Raw genomic sequence first — 22,146 nt, forward strand, 5'->3', positions numbered from 1 at the left:
TATTCTTATTTATGCAAAAGTAGAAAAGAAAAATCTGGGGTGATTCACGGCAATAATATGATGTAGACGTCATAAGCAGACCGTATAGAGACCACCTCCTGATGGTCGCACTGGGCACAGTCGCATACAGTATTAAAAATCTCCAAATTCCATAGTAACAGATTTAACAGATTCCAAATTAACCATAGCTATAGTACACACACCTTTTCTGTTTTCTGATTTACAATGTCATTTTAATAAAAAAATTTAAAGCACTTTTTTACAATTCATATAGTTTTGAAGCAGGTGAATAAAGGGAAAGTGACTATAATAGTCCTCTGTTGCAAACAACCTGAAGACAAAAATGGCAAGGAAAATTCACACAGAACGCGTTTTTGTATTGAACTGATTTTCTATTGTTGTTTTTTAAGCAGTTCAAGGGGAGCTTGCAAGAGACCGAAGACTGCTTTTTGTACAAGTAGGGCTCTATGACAGTTCAGGGTGCTCTGCTTTGGCCTCTGCAATGCACCAACCACTTTTGCCAGGTTAATGGACAGGGTGTTATTGGGTATTTCGCGGTCAGAGTGTCTGGTTTACCTGGATGACATCCTGGTCCATGGTAGATAATTTAAGGCCACACTGGAGGCCCTCAGGCGTGTGCTGGTTCGCATAAGCAAAACTGGCTTGAAGCTGCACCCAGAGAAATGTCATTTTTTTAGGAGGGAGGTGATGTTTTTGGGGCACAAGCTGGGGGGCCAGGAGATTGGCATGATGGAAGAGAAGGTGCAGGCGGTAAGCAACTGGCCTCAAGGACCTGCGTCTGCGAGACGGGGTGTTAGAAAGGGAGAGGATAGACCCCACCACTGGGGAGGGGAGGTGGCAGGTGGTGATGCCCAGGTCACTGCAGGAGGGGGTTATTAGGACTGCCCACGGGTCGGTGGTGTCTGGACACTTTGGGGTTTCAAAAACATTCAAACATGTCAGAGACAGAGTTTTTACTGGGGGCTTGTGAGGAGAGATGTGAAGAATTTTTGAAAGCGGTGTGATGGTTGCACTGCCCGCAAGGGCCCGTCTGGCCAGTCCCTGAATCCCTGAATGTAATGGGTCCTTTTCCATGTTCGGAAAGGGGTAACTGGGTTGTGCTGGCGGCTATGGATTATTACACTAAATGGCCAGAAGCTTACGCACTGCCTGACCAAGAAGCTGAGACAGTGGTGAACGCATTGGTAGAAGGCATGATCAGCCAGTTCGGGGTCGGAGAATCCATACACAGTGACCAAGGCCGGAATTTTGAGTCGCACGTCTTCTCTGTGATGTGTGAAATATTAGGGATTCACAAAACAAGGACCACCCCTTTGCATCCCCAAAGTGATGGCCTCGTTGAGAGGTTTAACATGATGCTGGCGGAACAGCTGGCCATTGTGCCTGCCAAGCATCAGCGAGATTGGGATACGCACTTGCCATTCATCCTAATGGCATGCCAATCCGCAGTGCAAGACTCAACCTCTTGCACACCTGCCCTTTTGATGTTGGGACGGGAGATCAGAAGACTTGGGGAAATGGCTTTCGGGAGGCCACCTGATGCGCCTGCTGTGCCCCTGGGCCCTGAGTATGCTAGGAAGCTTCAGGACTCCTTGGAAGCCGCTCATAATTTTGCAAAGAAGCAGGTGTTAAAAGCAAGGACCCGGCAGAAGTGAAATTACGACCTGGAAGCAAAAGGGCGACATTTCACAGCGGCAGAGCTGGTGTGGGTGTACTTTGTGAATGGGGAGAAGTGTAGCAAGTCTAAAGATTGTTTTATGTTCTGTATTAGGTGTGTTCTAGGTGCATGTATATTCTTTTTGTGTGTTATGAGTTCTGTTTGTGTGAGGCTTTAAGGCGTGGGCTTTTCTTCTGAAGAACAAGCCTGCGCAGTCATGTGTGAGCGGGATCTGGGGTGAAACGTTCCAGACGTTTGAAGTTTGCAGGTCTGTGTGAGGCAAGAGCATCAGCCACACAGTTACTCATGTTAATAAAGGAGCATTAAAACCATTAAGTGAGTCTATCATTTTCTCTGTACGCTAAAATATTGAATCATTTGGTCAGAACGTAGATACCATTCACAAACAGAAAGTCTTCTTTATATGCAATGCTGCATTTTGTTTTTAAATGTGAACATGCACAAGATTGATGTATTTGACTGTTGAGATGTTCTCTCATTTTAATATTGGTATAATAATCAATTGCCAGTGTTATGATAAACGGGGTCCTGATCTTCAGGGTCGTCTGTGTCACAGGATCTCTTCATATTCTAGAGAAGAAGTGAACATATGCATCACAAAAAAGATCTCCTGTAACACCTTCACAACAACAGCAGAATAACTCACATCCAGTGTGTCGTACTCAGAACATCTGGACTTGGGGTCAAGGGTCATGTAGGCGTCCTCAGGAGACTCGACCTGACGACACACAATGATGAGAGAATCAATTCTCCCTTCATAACTGACAGGACACACATGAGAAGAAGCAGGAGAAGATTGTCTCACTGTTTTATGGTGTCGTGATCCTCTGTGGTTTCGCTCTTCTGATGGAGTCACTCGTTTCCTGTGAGAGAAGAAGAAATGAACATGAACACAAACTGACTCTGAATCTTTATGACGCTACAGACACAGAGTCTCTCTCACCTTCTGATCAACAGCCAGAAGACAAGCATCAGTATCACAGTCACGACAACAGATGCAGTGATTCCCACTGTGACTGAAGACCAGCTGCTTTCTTCAGCCGTGCAGACGAGAGAAAGAGAAACTCTTCAGAGACCAGTGCTTTACCTCAATACATACAGACAATGACCTCCGAAACTGAGACCAACACAGATTCTCACCTTTAACAGTGAGTGAAACAGACGCTGATCTCTGAGATCCATGTTTATTCTGAGCCTCACAGTAGAAGCGTCCACTGAAACTGGAGTTAAAGCTGGAGATGCTGAAACTCTGTCCAGATCCAACAGCTGAGGTTTCATTCTCCTTAAACCAGCTGAAGTTCAGAGCAGGAGGGTTTGAGTCACTGCTGCAGTTCAGAGTCACTGAATCTCCCTCCACTATTACACCAGACGGACTGACAGACACTGAGATGCTCTTTGGAGGATCTGAAAAGACAAAAGTGTCAAATGAAATGCAGTAATTGAGCAAATAATCATCCAGAACTGATCTAAAATCAAGGTAGACTTACACATGACATTCACAGTCACAGCAGAGGAGTTCAGAGATCCATGTTTATTTCTAGCAGAGCAATAATAGTTTCCACTGGCCTCAGATTTAATATTAGTGATACTGTATGTGTCGCCAGATTGCAGAATCGTTCCTCCTTTAATCCAGCTGATTTCTGCAGGAGGGTTTGAGTCACTGATGCAGTTCAGGGTCACTGAATCTCCCTCCACTATTACACCAGACGGACTGAACGACACTGAGACGTTTCTTGGTCGGACTGAAAGAGACAAAAAATATATATTGGATAACTTGCTATAACCAGATGATTTACTGACTCAAATTTATTAAAGGGGGGGTGAAATGCTATTTCATGCATACTGAGTTTTTTACACTGGTAAAGAGTTGGATTCCCATGCTAAACATGGACAAAGTTTCAAAAACTAAGTTGTACGTTTGAAGGAGTATTTTTGTTCCAAAAATACTCCTTCCGGTTTGTCACAAGTTTCGGAAAGTTTTTTTCGAGTATGGCTCTGTCTTACGAAAGATAGGGCGGAATTTCCTTATATGGGTCCTAAGGGCACTTCTCCGGTAAGATCGCGGCCGCGCGCGCACTCGTAGACCAGAGCAAGAGAGTGAAAGCAGTTCGCCATCAAAGCGCCCTGCCCGGCTTTTGGGAAGTCAATGTCACCAAAGTAGTGTGTTTTTGGTTGCCAGGGCAAGACAACCCTGCACAGATTCCCAAAGAACCCAGCGTTAAGGAACCCGTGGATGGAGTTTGTTTTCCTGAGCATAAACGGAGTTGTGTAAGACTGTTTGTTCCCTGCATTTCGACGATGATTGTTTTATAAACAAAGCCCAGATCGTCTAATGCTTAAGGATCGAGCAGTCGCAATGATAAAGGTTCGCGGTCGTGCGTTGGAACCGGACGGTGAGTAAAACTGTTTGTTGAACAAATGTCTCTGTGTGTTGTCACTAGCTTGGCGCGTTAGCACAGCTAAGCTTCGCCCACACGGCCCGCCCCCAGCCGCTCGGTTTTTTCCGGAAAGACTCGGTACAGCCTATCTTTATGTTAAAAATGTAATAAAACAAAAGACTTTTTGGAGATATGAAGGATGCAATATTACTCTATAGGTACTCAAGATTAACAGGAGATTGAGTGAAAATGAGCATTTCACCCCCCCTTTAACTCACACATGACATTCAGCTTTACAGCTCCAGAGTCTTTCTCTCCATGTTTATTTCTGGATCTGCACTTGTATTCTCCACTGTGATCAGAGCTGATGTTTGAGATGCTGAAGATTCTTCCAGATCCTACAATCATTCCTCCTTTAAACCAGCTGTTTTCTGCAGGAGGGTTTGAGTCACTGCTGCAGTTCAGAGTCACTGAATCTCCCTCCACTATTACACCAGACGGACTGACCGACACTGAGACGCTCTTTGGAGGATCTGAAAAGACAAGAAGTGTCAAATGACATTCAGTAATTGAGCAAATAATCATCCAGAACTGATCTAAAATCAAGGTAGACTTACACATGACATTCACAGTCACAGCAGAGGAGTTCAGAGATCCATGTTTATTTCTAGCAGAGCAATAATAGTTTCCACTGGCCTCAGATTTAATATTAGTGATGCTGTATGTGTCGCCAGATTGCAGAATCATTCCTCCTTTAATCCAGCTGATTTCTGCAGGAGGGTTTGAGTCACTGCTGCAGTTCAGAGTCACTGAATCTCCCTCCACTATTACACCAAATGGACTGACGGACACTGAGACATTCTTTGGTGGATCTGAAAGAGACAACCAAGTGTGAAAACATGCAGCAAATTTCAACTCAATTCAATTATGTTCAGGGTTAAATTACATTATACTTTGTAAGCATTATTTAAAATTACAACAGTGAAAGGGACTGATGATACTTGATGACCAATAAGATGGCTTGGAGAAACTGTGCACTAAAGAATATCAAGAATTTCTTTCTTTCAGCACACTTAGAGTTTGGGATGTAGTTCAACGTGTTTTTACGTAACATTGTTTCCTGAGCCACTACTACACTTCTCACAACTTTCATAGACATTTCATTCTAAAGACATTTCTACATTTTCTGAGGAACATGTGTAGTGTTTCAAAATAAAGTTATAAAAGCTCTCAGCTCACTTACATCCGGGTCTTACAGTGATGTCAACAGATGTGGAGTTGAGTCCCTCATGGCCGCTTATGGTGCATAAATATCGGCCTCTATCCTCCAGCCCGACAGACTCCAGATAAAGCAAGTTTTCCCCATGATGCCGACTGTGCAGACGCCCATCTTTCCTCCAGATGTAGGTTGCAGTCACGGAGGGGATGCATGAACCGCAGACAAACAAAATCCAATCTCCCTCCGTCACATTGTCAGACTCGGTCTGTACCTCCACCTCCGCATCTGGACCAGAAAGAAGAATCTCCTTATGTGCTTAGTGTGTAAATACAGCAGAGAGTTGACATGAATATGACGGTCTTTACTGGTGAAGCATGGCACTAAACACCACAGTCATGGGTTTGATTCCCAAAGAACATACTTTGAATGCACTGCAAGTCACTTTAAATGTAAATATAACGTACTTTGGATATAAGCATCTCACAAAGGCAAGTAAATGTAAAGATCTATTTCTGAGCCTTCTTAAAGTTGCCAAAGTTGCCATGTAACAGAAGACGTGATCTTCTTTTCTTCCCTATTTGTGACATACCCTATATCCGAGTGAAACATAGTGATGGGCTCTTTCAATCCACTGCTTTATGAAGCTTTGAATCCTATTGCGAATCGCTTGTTTTGAATCAGTGATTCGGAGCGTGTATTAAAACTGCCAAAGTCATGTGATTTCATTAAACAAGGCTTCGTCATAACCGTTTTGAAATTTCAATGGTTTGCCGCTAGGAGACGATGATCTCTATGAACCAGTGTCTATGATCTACGATTATTTTTATACATTTGTAGACATTTCAAATGATACATTTGCATTATAAAAAGGAAAGAGTTGTAGTTGATAGTCTCTTATTGATCTGATTAAAACAAACGAAATAAGAAAAAATAACACATTATACACTTAATATTTAATGGTATAAGATGATTTGTTGGTTGCATTGAATAGATGGCACTTTCAATAAGACATTCGCAAATTGGTTTATAAAAGGGGTTTTTGTTTATGTTTGAGCTGAGATTACTGCATTTACACCATTCTGACCAGCAGGCGTCCCAGCGGGCAATTGATGTTGAAAAGACATCAAATTGACATCCAACATTGATGTCAAAAAACTTGACAAATATGCAAATCAAATCGACGTCAAAAACTTGACATCCATTTGACATCCGCACACTGATGTCCTATTCTCGACCAAAATAACGACACAAAAGTAATAAAATTCTGAAAAAATCTAAACTTCTTGAGTCGACCACCATATATTGCTCAGCGATTCTCTGCCACCGGGGATCGAACAGGGACCTTTTGATCTTTAGGTCTACTACAATGTATAGTAGTAATAATAATAATGGTATCACTATAAATAAAAAATATGAATAATATACAATACTTTATGTTTAGATTTACAGCAAAAATGCTGTATTGAATTACAGTTCAATGTAGTGAATCAGCAAATCATTTTGGTAAATGTAATACTCACTCCACTGCTTCCATTTCAGCGTGGGTATTATTTCATTATTATCAACATATTTTGCTAATCCTGGAATAACATTCCTGTGAGTGTCCAAACATTTTGTCCCAACCCTATCCCTATGTAACATGTCTGGCCTTTCCTGTGTTTTCATTTCTGCCCTCTGTGACCTAGTTTTAGTTAATTTGTCTCCCCATGTGTTCATTAATTATCTCGTTTGTCTCTGTTCATTTAAGGCCAGTCGCTCCCAGTCGCTGTCTGTCCTCTTTTGAGATAGTGTTTGGTTGTGTTTATTCTTTGTTGTTCTCTGAATTTACTATTAAATATTACTAGAGTTCATTATCCTTCGTTGGCACTTGGTTAAATCAACCAAACTGTTACACCCTACCCCTAACCTAACCATCCCTAAAATCAGAGGGAAATGATAGGTGAATAACTGGTTCAATCGGTTTTCCCGCGGAATTGGGCTACTTTTAAATTGCCTACCTTGAGCGGCATAAATTTCAATTTAAGGTTTGGAACTTTTATTTTCAATAGTGCACGGTGGTACCATACCTTAAATTAATTCTAAGTAAAATTAAGTTCTCACACCTATTATTATCCAACTCACCTGTTACGTCGAGACGGATTCCCCGTGCGTTCATCCTGATTTGGCCGGAAGCGGTGTTGTGCACGAGACGGAAGATCCCCGCGTCACTCTTTCTCACGTCCCTCAGGATCAGCGAGCAGTTCTTCGCGTCAGACTGCACAAACTCCACGCGGCCTTCAAACGCAGGGTCCTGAGAAACTCTGACCACCTCCTCCGGTGATTTCTCATGGAGCCATTCCACTGAGCTCACCTCCTCATGTTGAGGATGAATGTATTTGCAGGGTATGAGCACCGTCGACTGCTGAACAACACACATACTGCCGATAATATGAGTAACGTTATCCTGCACACCTGCAATACAAACAAATGCACGCTTAAAATGCTGATTTGCATTTCAGTTGCATATAAAGTGTATACACTGACCACCGTGCACTATTGAAAATAAAAGTTCAAAAATTTGCAATGAAATGAACTTTTCAGTGAACAGTTCTTAAAAGAAATAGTTTTTTCTTAGTTTGAAGAACATTTTTATCTGAAGGACCTTTTTCCACTATTAAAAAATGACAAAAAATAAATGTTTTAGCCATGTTTACACCTGGTATTAAGATGCATTTTGGTCGATCTGATCACAAGTGGACAACGCTAAATACAGGTGTAAACGGGGTCTAAAGCGTTTTGAGCTTGTCCACCTCCGACCACTTCCAGAGGAAGTCAAGAGTCAAGACGCATTCGACCGGATTGCTTTCGTAGTGTAAACGCTCATGTGGTCGAATGCGTTCGAACCATACGTCAGAACGCCGGCTCTGTATTGGCCGATGCTGTTCACGTGAGCGCCACGACACATGCGTGTGATGCTGACGCAGGAGCTGGCCAATAATGAGCCGCCGTTCTGACGAAGAACCATGAATTCTCGTTGCTTTATAACATTAAGGTTGAACCATAGTCACATGGACTATTTTAACGATGTCTTTACTCTTTTCTTGGCCTTGAAAGTGGTCGTTGCGTTTCTGTCTATATGGGGGGTTTCAGAAAGCTCTCAGATTTCATCAAAAATATGTTAATTTGTGTTCTGAAGATAAATTAATGTCTTACAGGTTTGGAACTACATGAGGCTGAGTAATTAATGACAGAATTTTCATTTTTGGGGTGAACTAACCCTTTAAAAATGTTCATAGATGACACTATTTGGTTTCTTATAATATAAAAGAAGTATAACATATGCTCATGTCACTTCAAAATGAGAACTCTCATACAACTCCCAGTTTCTTTGTCACTGTAGATTGCTGTAAGTGTGAATGCCCCTTTAAAGCACCACTAAGGAACTTTTCCTCTTCGGTCGCCCTACAGGTTGGAAGCAGAATTGTCCATTACCGCTGTCGTAAATAAATGACTATTGTAACGCTTGACATAAAGCAAGTCAGATTTGTAGTTTTCTTATGTCTCATTCGAACTACAGAAACACGACCCGGTTTGGCAAACTTCCATAGTGTGGTTATAGCAGATATAGGGCTGCAAAGCGAATGCAGAGGTGCCGTTCACCCTGTTACGACTTGATGAACCACTGATACGATTTTGGAAATATTATTTTAAGGTAAAAAATGTTCCTTAGTGTTGCTTTAATGAAGACTAATTCATTATGCACTGCAAGCACAAGAGAGAAGTTGCTGAAAGAGAAGTTACTTTAAGCAATATTGTAGATGTTATGTTACCTGTTGCCATCAGAGAGATCCAGATGAAGCACTGAAGCAGTACAGCTGCACACACCTGCAAGATATGAGATTTAGCAGGACCTCCTTGACATCTTTAAGATATCTGATCTGTCTTCACACACTCTGAAAATTGACTGAAGTAGCAATATCACCCACACTGTCAGAAATAGGGGTACAGTAGGAGTCAATTTCTGTCCCCCAAGGTACATATATGTCCCCAAGCATTAAAAGGTTCATATATATACCGTTTCTTTTAAAGGTTAAGGTACAATATCAAAAGACAGCCTTTTTTTTTTTTTTTTTTAAGGTAGATTTTAACTTATCACTATATTTGAGTATAATAAATAAAAGTTTTGAAAGTCAATTTACTGATATTAAATCATTATAACACAGCAAAAACTCCAGTGTTAATTGAACTCTCCTGGGAGTTTATTTGGCTCCAGACTCAAGAGTGTTAAAGTGTTAAAATATGAATGTTAAATTAACAATCAAGATTGTTAAAGTTAATGAGATAATTAAGTGATTGATTGAGTGATGATTGACCATTATTGAAGACACCTGATGTTAACAAGCAGAATCACTGAAGGAGAAAATATATATTTTTAAGACACCATTGTGGTGATCAGTGTTTGCTTTAGTTGGGCTCTGGACCCTTAAATCATTAACTTTAGTTTTTGTTTGGCTGTTGTATCTGTGTTATAACTGCCAGATGAACAATGAGAAAATTTGATCAGGTGGTGTTGGTTATGTTTTGACATAATCATAATTTGACCTGAATCACTGAACTCATTTAAAATCTAATCTCTGACTTAAATGTATATCGTTGATTACAGCAACCCTGTGATTCTACAGCATAAGATCCAGACTATTCAAAATAATCTAAAGTATTTCTTAAAAGTTGATCTGATAAAACAAATATTTATTTAAGGCACTCAAAGACATCAAGAATCAGTGTATGAATCTCAACAATGGTGACAAACAGAATATTCAATTAGGGAAAGGAAATTAGTAAAACAATTCAGATCATAATTTATTCATACCGCAATGCATGATGGGAGCCATGAATGAGTTTTGATTGGTGGCACCCAGAATGCACTGCAACATGCTTTATAATGACCGCCGCTAGCGTAGCTAGCGAAAGCGGTCATATAGGGATTGTCAAAGTTTTTTTTTTTTTTTTTTCCCGTCATCACTGAATTTTTCGTCAACGATACCAGGGACACCGAAACACCGGGGAACATGAAATTTGGTGGGCATGTAGCCCCACTAGACTTTTACGGAAAAATTTCGTTTGGTCCCCGGGGGCCACTCCCCCCCCCCCCCCCCCCCCCCCCCCCCCACGCTGGGCCCCCCCAAACCCAAAAAAATGCAGTTTTTCCTAAATAACTACCTGAACCGTGGCACCGAGGATGAAGACATTTTTATGGTATGTTGGTCTTAAGGGCCCACATCAACCTAGCCCATAATCACTCATTTGTGATTTGCGCCCCTTCCCATAAAAAATGAAAATGCAATATTATTCTGCTTTAATCGCCCCTATCTTCAGTGGAGATGTTCAGAACTGCACCATATTTCATGTGTATGATTAACTTGACATCCTCTAGGGGTTTGCTAAGTTTCGTAGAATTTCATCCATGGGGGGGTGTAAAATAAATTCATTTATGTGCACATTTAGTGACTGTACACTCATCGGCCTGTAGATGGTGCTGTTGAGTGAAGGGTTGCTGGTTTAGGATGATACTGTCACACACACACATGCAGGAATACAAACAAACGCAAGCATGCACACACACTGACATCCACACACACCCATACACACACATACAAATCCACATGCACAGACACACACACACAAACACACACGCGCACACACATGTACGCACGCATACATACACGCACAGACACACACACACACACACACACACACACACAGACACACACTATGAATACATTTTATCAGCGTTATGGACATAACATGAAATACACACACTTTACAAGTGTCCTACAAACTCTGTGAATTATTAAACAAACTGCCGATGTAGCATGAAAAAGACTTGCTTGAACACAATAAGTGTGTTTTTGAAACTCATTTTTGTAATACATTATGTAGGGAAAACCACTGTTATGGATGTGACGTTTTCACATTATGGATGTTAAGTGTCTAAACTAATGACTTTTGATATAAAACTTAAATAGTAATGGCAAATAATTACAAAACTCTAAATTATCCATGATCCACAGGAATACTCCAGACAGTCTTTTAAAATATACAACTTATATACATAAACACGCAATACAGCCAAATTGCTCCACGTCATTTATTTTTGTGGAAAGCCAGTGCAGGCCTGAGCGGCGGTCATATTTTGTACCGCCATGCGGTACATCTAGTTATTGTCACCATTGTTGAGATTCACAGGCTGATTATTGATGTCAGTGTGTCTCTCAATAAAGTAATTTTCAAAGTCTTTTGATCAGAACAACTTTTAAGAAATATTTTGGATTATATTGAAAATGCTGAAAATCATTTGCTGTAGAATCACAGGCTGCTGAAATCAACAATATACATTTAAGTCAGAGATTAGGCTCTAAATGAGGTCAGTGATTCAGGTCAAATTATGATTATGTCAAAACATAACCAACACCACCTGATCAACATTTCTCTTTGTTCATCTGGCTGATATAACTCAGATACAACAGCCAAACAAAATCTAAAGTTAATGATTTAAGGGTCAAGAGCCCAACTAAAGCAAACACTGATCTCCATAACGGTAATAATATTTTCTCCCAATCTCCCTTTGGTGATTCTGCTTGCTAACATCAGGTGTCTTCAATAATGGTCAATCATCACTCAATGAATCACTTAATTATCTCATTAACTTTAACACTCATATTTTAACACTTTACACTCTTGAGTCTGGAGTCATATAAACTCCCAGGAGAGTTCAATTAACACTGGAGTTTTTGCTGTTGGACCTCAAGGTACATATACGTACCGTTTCTTTTAAAGGTTAAGGTACAATATTGTACCCTTGAGGGTACAGCCCCAGAGACAAGCCATTGTACCCCTAAAGGTACAATTATGTACTTTATTTTCTGAGAGTGCATATAAACTAATATGTATTCAATTCTGTCATTATTCCTTAACATTTATCAGAAAGCCTTTAATTAAAGCACGTTTCCAGCCATTGCATGACCTTCATTGCCTGCTCCTTACTGTACGTCTCGTGCTAAAACAGTGCAGTGCAATACGCAGAGAGTGAGTTAAGATAACTGTCAAGAAAACCATCTCAGTCATTTAAAAACAAAAGATTTTGAAGTGAAATATATTACCATAATGCTGAAGTCTTTCAATGAGGACGATCAAAACAGCCGGCAGAAAGTGAAGTCAAACGCTTTAGTACGAGGAACTGGCCAAAGACCAGAAGAAATGTAGCCTTGCCCTCTTCCCCTTAAAACCTCTAGTTGTTATAAATAAATAAAAACTGCTGACTGCACTGCTAGTAAAGGGTGTCATAACCACAGAAAATACTGTAGCTCTGAAGATGCCTTAGTATTGCTCATGCTTATGATGCATAAATTGTCCCACAGTGTTTTTGACAAGGACATGAATGATGCCTCAAATTGAGTAGACTGACTCTACCTGTAAAAGGAGGCTTGGTTACACTTTACTTCGATAGTCCACTTTAGACATAGCCTAACTATAAGTAACTTTTCAACTACATGTCAACTATCTCTCATTAGAGTATTAGAAGGCTGTAGTAGACTGTTAGGTTATGGTTAGGTGTTAGGGTTCGGGTTAGGAGAATAAGTTGACTTGTATTTGCCAAGTTACTTATAGAATGTCTGTTGGAGGAGCATCACAATAAAGTGTTAACAGATAGGCTATTAAGCAGACAGTCTAATACTCTAATAAGAGTTAGTTGACATGTAGCTGCAAAGTTACTTATAGTTAGTAGAATGTCTAAAGTGGACAATCTAAAATTAATAAAGTGTTACTGGAGAATTTAAAGGCGTACACTGAAGGAGGGATCCATTTTTTGGGGAATTGTCATATTTTTGTGTTTCTAGAACAGAATTCAAGAATTCAAATGCTTAAGGAAGAGAATATAACAAAGTTAGACCAGGGTTCTCAAGTCTCACGCATTGGCCGTGAGACACACGCAATTCAGCCAGTTCACATGCTCACACGCAGTGTTGGTCAAGTTACTTGGAAAAATTAATTAGTTACTGATTACTGATTACTTCTCCAAGAAAGTAATCCAGTTACTTTACTGATTACTTATTTTCAGAAGTAATTAGTTACTTTACTAGTTACTTTTCAAAAACATGATGCACGAAATGAATAAGCTATGTAAAGCCATAGACCTTTCTGCTTAATTCTATTCTTTCTGCATATTCCATCATCTAAAATTTTATCAAATTAAACATTCTTTTTTAAAACTTGTTTTATTAGTTTCAGTATTTTAACTTTATGCACATTGCATCAATGACTCACTCATTAAGATGGTCGCCTGCCGCCTCCTACTGGCGGTTTATAAATATTATTTCTATGCACAAATAATATTTCTTATTTGTATATTCAAAAAAATATTTTAAATAATCTCATTACATTATTTAATGCAGTTTATTTGATTGGTAACAGCCCTTTAGCATGTTATTATTCTATTGTAATTTATTGATCAAATTTAAGAATTTTAAATGAAAGATGAAGCAAACGATTAGGGAAAAATGCCCTTTATAAAGGTTAAAATATCATAAATATGCCGATTTATATATGTTAAAGCTGACTGAACTGATGAGAATACTGATTCGGAATAAATGATATTTACAACACACACACAAAAAATAATAAAAAAAATTCCTTTTCTAACAAATGTTTTTACTCAGACAAGTGAATGACCGACTGAAGGACAAATGAAAAGGCTTAATGACCGACCGAAGGACAAATACAAAGGCTTAAATGTTGAGCCCTGGTATATTTTTTTAATTATTATTCATTTATTTACCCATAAACCTGTCTTTAGGAAGCCATAAGTTACAGTGGCAAGAATAACTTTGTGAAACCTTTGGGGGTGGTGGACAGGGTTTAAATTAAGACAGGAGTTTGCCTTAATCTAGTTGATCATGCATTTCTTTTCTTTTATTCCACAGCTGATGTGTGCAGTTTTTTATTGCTTGCATTAAAATAATTTTCTCTTATTTTGTTTTTTAATTGCAGTCTTTTTCTTCTGCCATTCATGCTTATCAGCTCCATGCAATCTTAAGCTTTTCTTGGTTCAGCTGCACACAGTCTGAAAAGGTTTTTTGGCAGTTTGCTAAAATAAAAGACCCATTCTAAGAGCTGTTGTCTTTTCTACCTTGGGAAATAATGTTAAACGAACAACTTAAAAAGGCATGACAAATCATAAGACTGACATCACTCACAACGTACCAATGCATTATCCCTCATGAACAAATATAACGTGTTTGCACGTTCATACCAGTTTACCATTACGACATCATTCATGAATAAACATGACGTCTGAACACGGACAAACGGTGCGTGTTGACGCGTCAAAATTCACGCGTTTCGTTTAAAGACTTTTGAACGCGATCGCTTGCCATAGTGTTTACCACTGACTTCGCGGCGCTCATGTCATTTGTCACTCACGAGTCACTGCTCATGTCGCGAGACAGTAACGCAGTAACGCAGCCTGCTTACAGGAAAGTAACAGTAATCTAATTACTGCTTTTGCAATTGTAATCCCTTACTTTACTCGTTACTTGAAAAAAGTAATCAGATTACAGTAACGCGTTACTGCCCATCACTGCTCACACGCCACACCGTGTATTTCTCACGCTAAAAAGGCAAGTTGTCCTGCAAGCTTTATAACGTTGTATACGAGGCGCGGGCACACAAAGTGAAGTTTTCTGCCGCCAGCACGTATCTTGGCCAGATTGCGTTCGTTACTAGGCAACATAGATGCGCGAACACACGGAAGTTGACGGAACATTCTCGGCCGCCGTACGTTCGTTACTAGGTAACCAACAACATCGCGCGAACACTCGTGAATGACGGAGAAGGTAAGTTGGAAGAAAGCTCGTCTAACATTTTTAGGCTAAAACATTTCATATATAGCCCATCGTATACATTATTATTGATGCAGTCAAAAACTCTACAACTACTGCAACCAGGCCAGAAGCTTTGGCTCAGTTTGGCTAGCTTACGTTATCTGAAACTAAGGGAAATGTTAGTGGGTATGGGAAGGAATGAAGATGTATTTCTTCATTTTATTTTAAATAAATTTAAATGTATTTATTTTATTTTAAATTATATATTATTCTGTATTAATCTTTCTAGTTACATTAAGGCTACATGTATTAAAGCAGATGCTCTGGGTAATATTTTATATCCTGTCAAAACATACATTAATCATTGCCATTGCATTTGTATTTGTATTTTTCAAAACTTACAACACAAAACACATTTCATAAGCTGGAGTGTGTACTCTTGTGTACACACACACACACACACCTTAATAATACTCTAATATGTCATTTGTTCACAATGTCCCACCACACAATAAATCATTATACCATTTCGACTAGACACATTCAAAATGCAAAAAGATTTGTTTTTCAAAAAATGGAGAAATTTGTTATATTTTTGTAATTTTTGTATAACTTATTTGTAATTTTGAAATATAACATTAAAGAGTATATTTGATGTGATGAATTGCTCTGTCATTTATCAGATTTACCAATTGTAATAATTTCAATTTGTGCTGGTTAATTTGGGTAAAATTGGGGGGTGGGGACAGGTGGGGGCGTGGCTCCATTATGGCTCCTCCCCCAACCGCATGTGATCTCACTCCAAGCTTTTGATAAAACTTGAGAACCCTGCCGGGGCTGTTCCATAAAAGCCGCTTAGAAAAGCGGGGATTAAACTCCAAAACCGGACTTGAATGAGCCTAACAAATGAGTTGGGGCTAAAGTGGTTCCATAAAAGGTAATTGAAGCTCACGCAATCTCACTAATTTGATCCAGGTTTATCTAGTCTAGATAATTGCGTGTGCACGCGTTTCTTAAGCAGCCCTAGAGGTCGATCGTGGATCAAATCGATCCACCATCAAACAGCGTATATTTTGTGCTGTTTTATGCGTTTGTAACATGTTTTTTTTCCCCTCAGTGCAAAACTTACATTTTACAGTTATATTCTCCATCTGTAAATGTTCGAAAGTCATGCAAATGTATCCATTTTGCTGCTAATTTTCATATTGAACGAGCGCTGCTGCGCGCATGCGCGCCAAATAGGAGCGCAATAATTCTGACTAAAATATACATTTTGCTTGGAAAATTAATATGCGATATTTTATAACACTAGAAATATCTTCTAATTATAATAATTTATCTTTAGGATGTTGGATAAGTTGCAGTGAACTTCTAGCAAACAGAAGTACTTCAGTGAAGTAGCCTATAATTCAGGGAAGATTTTTTTTAAGAAACTAAATATAAAGATACAAAATATAGTTTTGGGTATAGGACCTATGCTACTTAATAAAGATGATGTATACTTATTTAGAATGCTGAGAATTACCGCTTTTAATGCAATATTTTTTTGGAGAAAGCAAGAATCCCCAGTTTTAAATGAGTAGATTTAGTTTCTAAAGTACATTATGGAGAGGATAACATTAAATTAAGAGCAAATGTATACATTTTGAAAAGATATGGGCAACTCTAAAATCAAAGAATATTCCATAAAATAAAGGAATATATATTAGCCTACATTAACTACATTTTTATATAACCCTCCCTCCCTTTTATTTCTAGTTATTTGTTATTTTATTTATTTACTTATTTAATATTGAATATTTGATATTCAAATAATATTACTTGAATAACTATTAGGAATTATGTGTCATTATAAGAGTTTGATATAAATATGTTAATGTTACATTTTTATTACTATTTATTTATTGTTTTTTGTCTTTTCCCCCTTAAATCATATGTAAAAGTGTCTATGTACTTTTTGGTTATTGTTCTAATCATGTGTGTTTTTAGGCTATGTGTTGGTGGGTATTATCACAAAAGAAAAAAAGTAGAAGGAAAAATAAGGAATATTTATTGGGGGAAAATATGATGTCTTTAAAGGAACTGTCAATTTGTATAATTGTGTTAAATGTGTTTGAATTGAAAGACATAATAAAGTACATTATTTATATATATATATATATATATATATATATATATATATATATATATATATATATATATATACTAAAATATTTGTTATTTGGACATTAGATGTGCCTTATTTAGAATTTTAAACCTGTGTGTATTTTTATGATAGCAATAACTGTAAAGGGGTAATAACTATTGTAATGGGGTAAATCAAATGTAGGCTAATATACTGTCAATTACTAAGCTCAGATTCATCTTACCAGTTAAAATTTATACTCTGCTTTTGTAATTATTTATTTTTAATTTTGTGATTTTAACTTCTGCTTTACAAAGCTTTTTTTCAGATTGTGTTCTAATGTTCTTCTAATAATCATAAACATGTACTACAAGCTGCCAAACAAAACCAGTGAGAAATGTATTCATAAATCTTTAAAACAATCTAATTAAATCTTGGGCACAAAACATTCAGCCAGTAAAAAAACCTGTAGTATATATATTGTATTTAGGCCTATCTATCGATCTATCTATCTATCTATCTATCTATCTATCTATCTATCTATATAGGTCTATATTGTCTAATTTATCATTGTAGTCTTATTTAAGTTGATTTTCTGTATACTGTGTATTTATTTTTGGACTAATAGTGGTTAATAAAGTCCAATAATGGTATGAGAGAGTGTCAGTGGTAATATCATTGTGTTCCTATTGGTCAGTGTTAGAGGATCTGTGTAACAGCTGAGGCTTAGCCTGACAGTTAGCCTGCCCTGGACCAGGCTAGTTTCCCAGCATAAGTTGCCAGGGTAACTGAGTTTGAACTATTTTAAGTTTGCTTTATGAAACCGAATCTACCAAAAATAAGCCTGACTAACCGAAATAAGCCTGGCTTATACTCTAATCTTGGTTTATGGAACAGCCCCCTGGTTAGACAATCTGCCAGTTTTAATGACGTGTTACTCTTGCAAAAGTGGTGTTACATTTCTTGGTTCCACAGACGTTTTTTTTTTTTTTTTTTTTTATGCGATCTGGACTTTGAGACACTGCACGCGTTCTCAAATACTTTGGAGACAAATTTGTCGTCAGTTAAATCTGACAAAACCTCCATTTGTAAAAAAAAAGTATAAGTAGATAGTAAAAGTGGCTGTATTATGTCCATATAGATAGTGAAATCGTGTTGTGTGTGCGCGCGCTTGCGCGCGTTCCTCTTCCTCAAACTTCCGCAAACTCTTTTTCAGTCATTCGGTCAGTCATCATGTCCAACAATAACGCTAGCAGCAGTAGTGTGGCTGTGGCGACCAAAGCCGTCAAACAGCTCAGACTAGAGGCGAAAATACGAAGAATTAACGTAAGTATGTCAGCGTCAACTTTAAAGGTGAAAGAGTTTGTGGGTTGAGGAAGAACACGGACAAAAGCGTTTAACCGGTGTGAGTTAACTGTTACTGCTAGCGCTAACGCTAACCGACAAAACAACTATTTAAACGCGTTTAAACTAACTTATAGGTAAATTACATCCGTTTGTTTACGTCACGGCAACTCGGAGATGTTTTTAAAGTGTTAATGATAGTTTTATACGGTCAGATCTGCATTGTAGTCGTAAACTTCAGACAACAGTTTGTTGTTATGCCCTCTGCTCATTAATAATGCAAACGCACAGAGAGAAGCGCTATAAACTGAGACTCTGCTAGTACTATAGGGTACAGTGAATGTGATGGCATCAGATTGCAATATTATGGTACTTTTTTGTATACTGTCTATAGCACTTTAAAAAAAATACATTTGTGTCTAAACAAAACAACTCTTTACTGTGACCGAAACTTTTTTCCAGCTCAAAGATACTTTAATATGAAAATGCCAAATTTTCTCTATAATGCATGCAGTATATTTAATTATTAATAACAACACTGTATTATTTTAAAGTAGTGTTTGTTGACCTAATTTTCAGTTAACTAGCGTTTAAATCCTTTCCCATAGATTAATCATACCACTGTGTTGTCAGACAAAAATAGATGAAGGCCTACATTTATTTAATAGAGATTATATAAGAGCTTAATTCAACCATAAATTTAAGGCAAGATACCACAGGTTATTAGGTTAAAAAAATCGATAAATAGATATTCTTCTCAAATACCGCAGTTGATTAATCACAGGACATTAAAACAATTGCTTTTTATTACAAGTTTTTTTTTAAATGTTGTTTAAATATGTGATCCATTATCTAATTACATCTGCAGTAATTTGCATATAATTTCCAGAACGGAAATATGAACTTTGGATAAAGCCAGGTTCAAAAACTGCATTGATGTATTGTTATGTAACTAATAAGAAAATAAACTGTTAGATATGTATTTTGGATGTTTTCTTCTCACTAGTCCGAAGCAAAATAGCCCTCAAAATTGACCAGTGCATGAAATAACAATGGTTTTGTCTGTAATATCTTGCCTTAAAAATATACACGTGTGCCAAAACATTATGTCCACCTGCCTAATATGCTGTCGGTCCTGCCAAAACAGTGCCGACCCGCGAGGCATGGACTCTGTGCTGTGGTCTCTGACACGAGACGTTAGCAGATCCTTCGAGTCCTGTAGATTGCGAGGTGGAGCCGCCGTGGATCGAACGCGTTGGCCCATATTCAGTTGGATTGAGGACTGGGGAATTTGGAGGCCAGGGCAACACCTTAAACTCTTCATCATGTTCCTCAAACCATTCCTGAACAACGTGTGTCAGGATACATTATCCTGCTGAAAGAGGACACTTTTATGAAGGGGTGCACCTGGTCTGCAACTATGACAACGTTTACGTGTGCACCAATAATGCGATTATTTCCGGTAATCAGAGTAAGGTCTTAAAGGGATACTCCACTTTTTTTTGGAAATAGGCTCATTTTACAACTCCCCCAGAGTTAAACAGTTGAATTTTAGCGTTTTCGAATCCATCGATCCGATCTCCGGGTCTGGCAGTACCACTTTTAGCATAGCTTAGCATAGATCATTGAATCGGACAGGACCATTAGCATCTCTCTCAAAAAAATGACCAAAGAGTTTCGATAGAGTTCCAGCAGGCGTAATGATATGACGCAGCGCCTGAAAATAGTCCACCCTATAGTCTGCCGAGCTGTGGTCATATCACTACGCCTGCTGGACTCATGGTACGGCAGCAAAGTTTCTTGATTATTACGCAGGAATGAGAGTATAGTTCCTAGCCATATCAGCCTAGAAAATCACAACTTTATATTTTCCGTCGGTCTTAGTACACGATGTAACTACAGAAGAGTCAAGTTTTAAATAGGAAAAATATCAAAACTCTTTGGTCATTTTTTTGAGAGAGATGCTAATGGTCCTGTCCGATTCAATGATCTATGCTAAGCTATGCTAAAAGTGGTACTGCCAGACCCGGAGATCGGCTGAATGGATTCGAAAACGGTAAAACTCAACTGTTTAACTCTGGGGGAGTTGTAAAATGAGCCTATTTCCAAAAAAAAAGTGGAGTATCCCTTTAATCGCAGTAAGATGTTTACACGACATGAGCAGAACTCGCTCCAGTTTACATGCAGTTTTCATTAGTCTGATTATTCTCTTATAAGTATGGTGATTCCACACTCAGATATGCATGTTACCGGCCATTGTTTTAATCTACTGCGTGATGAACGTCGCAGTGCCTACACTGACTGCACTCTGGTTGAAGATACGCAGCAGAGTGAGTCGTGTTGACAGTTTCGCGTTTTGGAGAAGAGAAAACTTCAGAATAATGTCACCGAGTTCGCTCATGAAGTTGTGTGAACGACACACTGCATCAGTGCAGACCCGAGCACATGCGCACTTTAGTCAGAGTGTGATTTTACATTCTGCTTCATCACTGTGTTAATCACGATCGGGACTCATGTCGTCTTCACTGCGATCTCTGCAGGTTTCTCAAGCTGCCTCAGACCTGAAGAACTTCTGCCTGCAAAACGCCCATAAAGACCCTCTTCTGATGGGCGTCCCGTCCAGCGACAACCCCTTCCGCCCGCCCAAATCCTGCGGGCTCCTCTGAGCTGATCCCGCAGAGGTTACAGCGCCTCCTGACCTCCTCTCAGCTAATGCTAATGCTAATGCATGCACTAAAGGCTCTCGTTTGTCTTTGTCATGATTCCATATATTAATATTTATATGTTATATCTGTTATTTCAGAGCCGATGAAGCCGTTTCTGACGATGCGTCTGTCCTCGAGCGTCTGTTTCTACCTTTACACTACTACATAAAGACCCACACAAACACTAGACAAATTGTTTGTTTGTATGAACTGTATTATGTGTAATAATACTTTGATTATGCTGAATTTACACTGTATGGCATGGTACGATCAGTCACTGTATTAACGTTTCTGAACATGCATTACCCATAACTTAAAAAGCAATTCCGTTCAAACTTCATGTACTAAACACTATTTTATTTGTGATGTGTATAAAGCAAAAACAGTTTGTTGAAGATTGTATGAAGGTTTCCCTGGTTTATGAGGAAGGAATTGAAGAATTAGCTGACGTAAAGTGACAGATTTTTACTATAGTGTTTTACTAATTTATAGCCAGCAGAATTTGGCTTGAAGGTCATTTTAAACAAGCATTTGTGTTCAGATTCAGTGTTCACACTAAACATCGCTGTATCTGACCCTCGTCAGCTGATCAGTTGATTCAGGTGTGTTTGATGAGGGAGATCCTGATCTACACGATCACCTACTGGATGAACATGTTACGTTTAAGTCTTTTTCAATGTCTTTTTGCCTTTAAAATAAAGTGTCATTGATCATTTGTCTGTTGTGTTGACTTTAAAGTGCATATTAACCTTTAATATTGTACGTATTTCTCAACACTCAGTCCATTAGGAATGTGTGTTAGCTGTTAAATAGACC

The 22,146-nt window shown here is 38.5% G+C and overlaps 3 protein-coding genes across 3 annotated transcripts in view; 2 read left to right on the top strand and 1 right to left on the bottom strand.

The window, feature by feature from the left end:
• LOC307152464 (afadin- and alpha-actinin-binding protein) overlaps positions 1-22,146 on the top strand; it is an 80,751-nt gene that overhangs the window by 51,744 nt on the left and 6,861 nt on the right. The window lies entirely within an intron of this gene.
• LOC307154749 (B-cell receptor CD22) lies at positions 2,157-12,501 on the bottom strand. The gene is made up of 12 exons (XM_079864838.1): positions 12,436-12,501; positions 9,106-9,160; positions 7,418-7,747; positions 5,321-5,581; positions 4,695-4,949; positions 4,356-4,610; positions 3,187-3,441; positions 2,840-3,103; positions 2,643-2,733; positions 2,505-2,562; positions 2,346-2,417; positions 2,157-2,269 (listed from the first exon to the last, which is right to left on the bottom strand). Exons 1-12 carry the CDS (start codon positions 12,436-12,438, stop codon positions 2,198-2,200), a joined length of 1,971 nt encoding a protein of 656 aa, XP_079720964.1. The 5' UTR covers positions 12,439-12,501; the 3' UTR covers positions 2,157-2,197.
• On the top strand, positions 18,476-22,045 carry LOC307152806 (guanine nucleotide-binding protein G(I)/G(S)/G(O) subunit gamma-5). The gene is made up of 3 exons (XM_079861733.1): positions 18,476-18,607; positions 21,166-21,306; positions 21,429-22,045. The coding sequence occupies exons 1-2, from the start codon at positions 18,515-18,517 to the stop codon at positions 21,289-21,291; spliced, it is 219 nt and encodes a 72-aa protein (XP_079717859.1). The 5' UTR covers positions 18,476-18,514; the 3' UTR covers positions 21,292-21,306; positions 21,429-22,045.

Source organism: Squalius cephalus, assembly GCF_949319135.1.
Source record: "Squalius cephalus genome assembly, chromosome: 2".
In the NCBI taxonomy this organism is placed as follows: Eukaryota; Metazoa; Chordata; class Actinopteri; order Cypriniformes; family Leuciscidae; genus Squalius; species Squalius cephalus.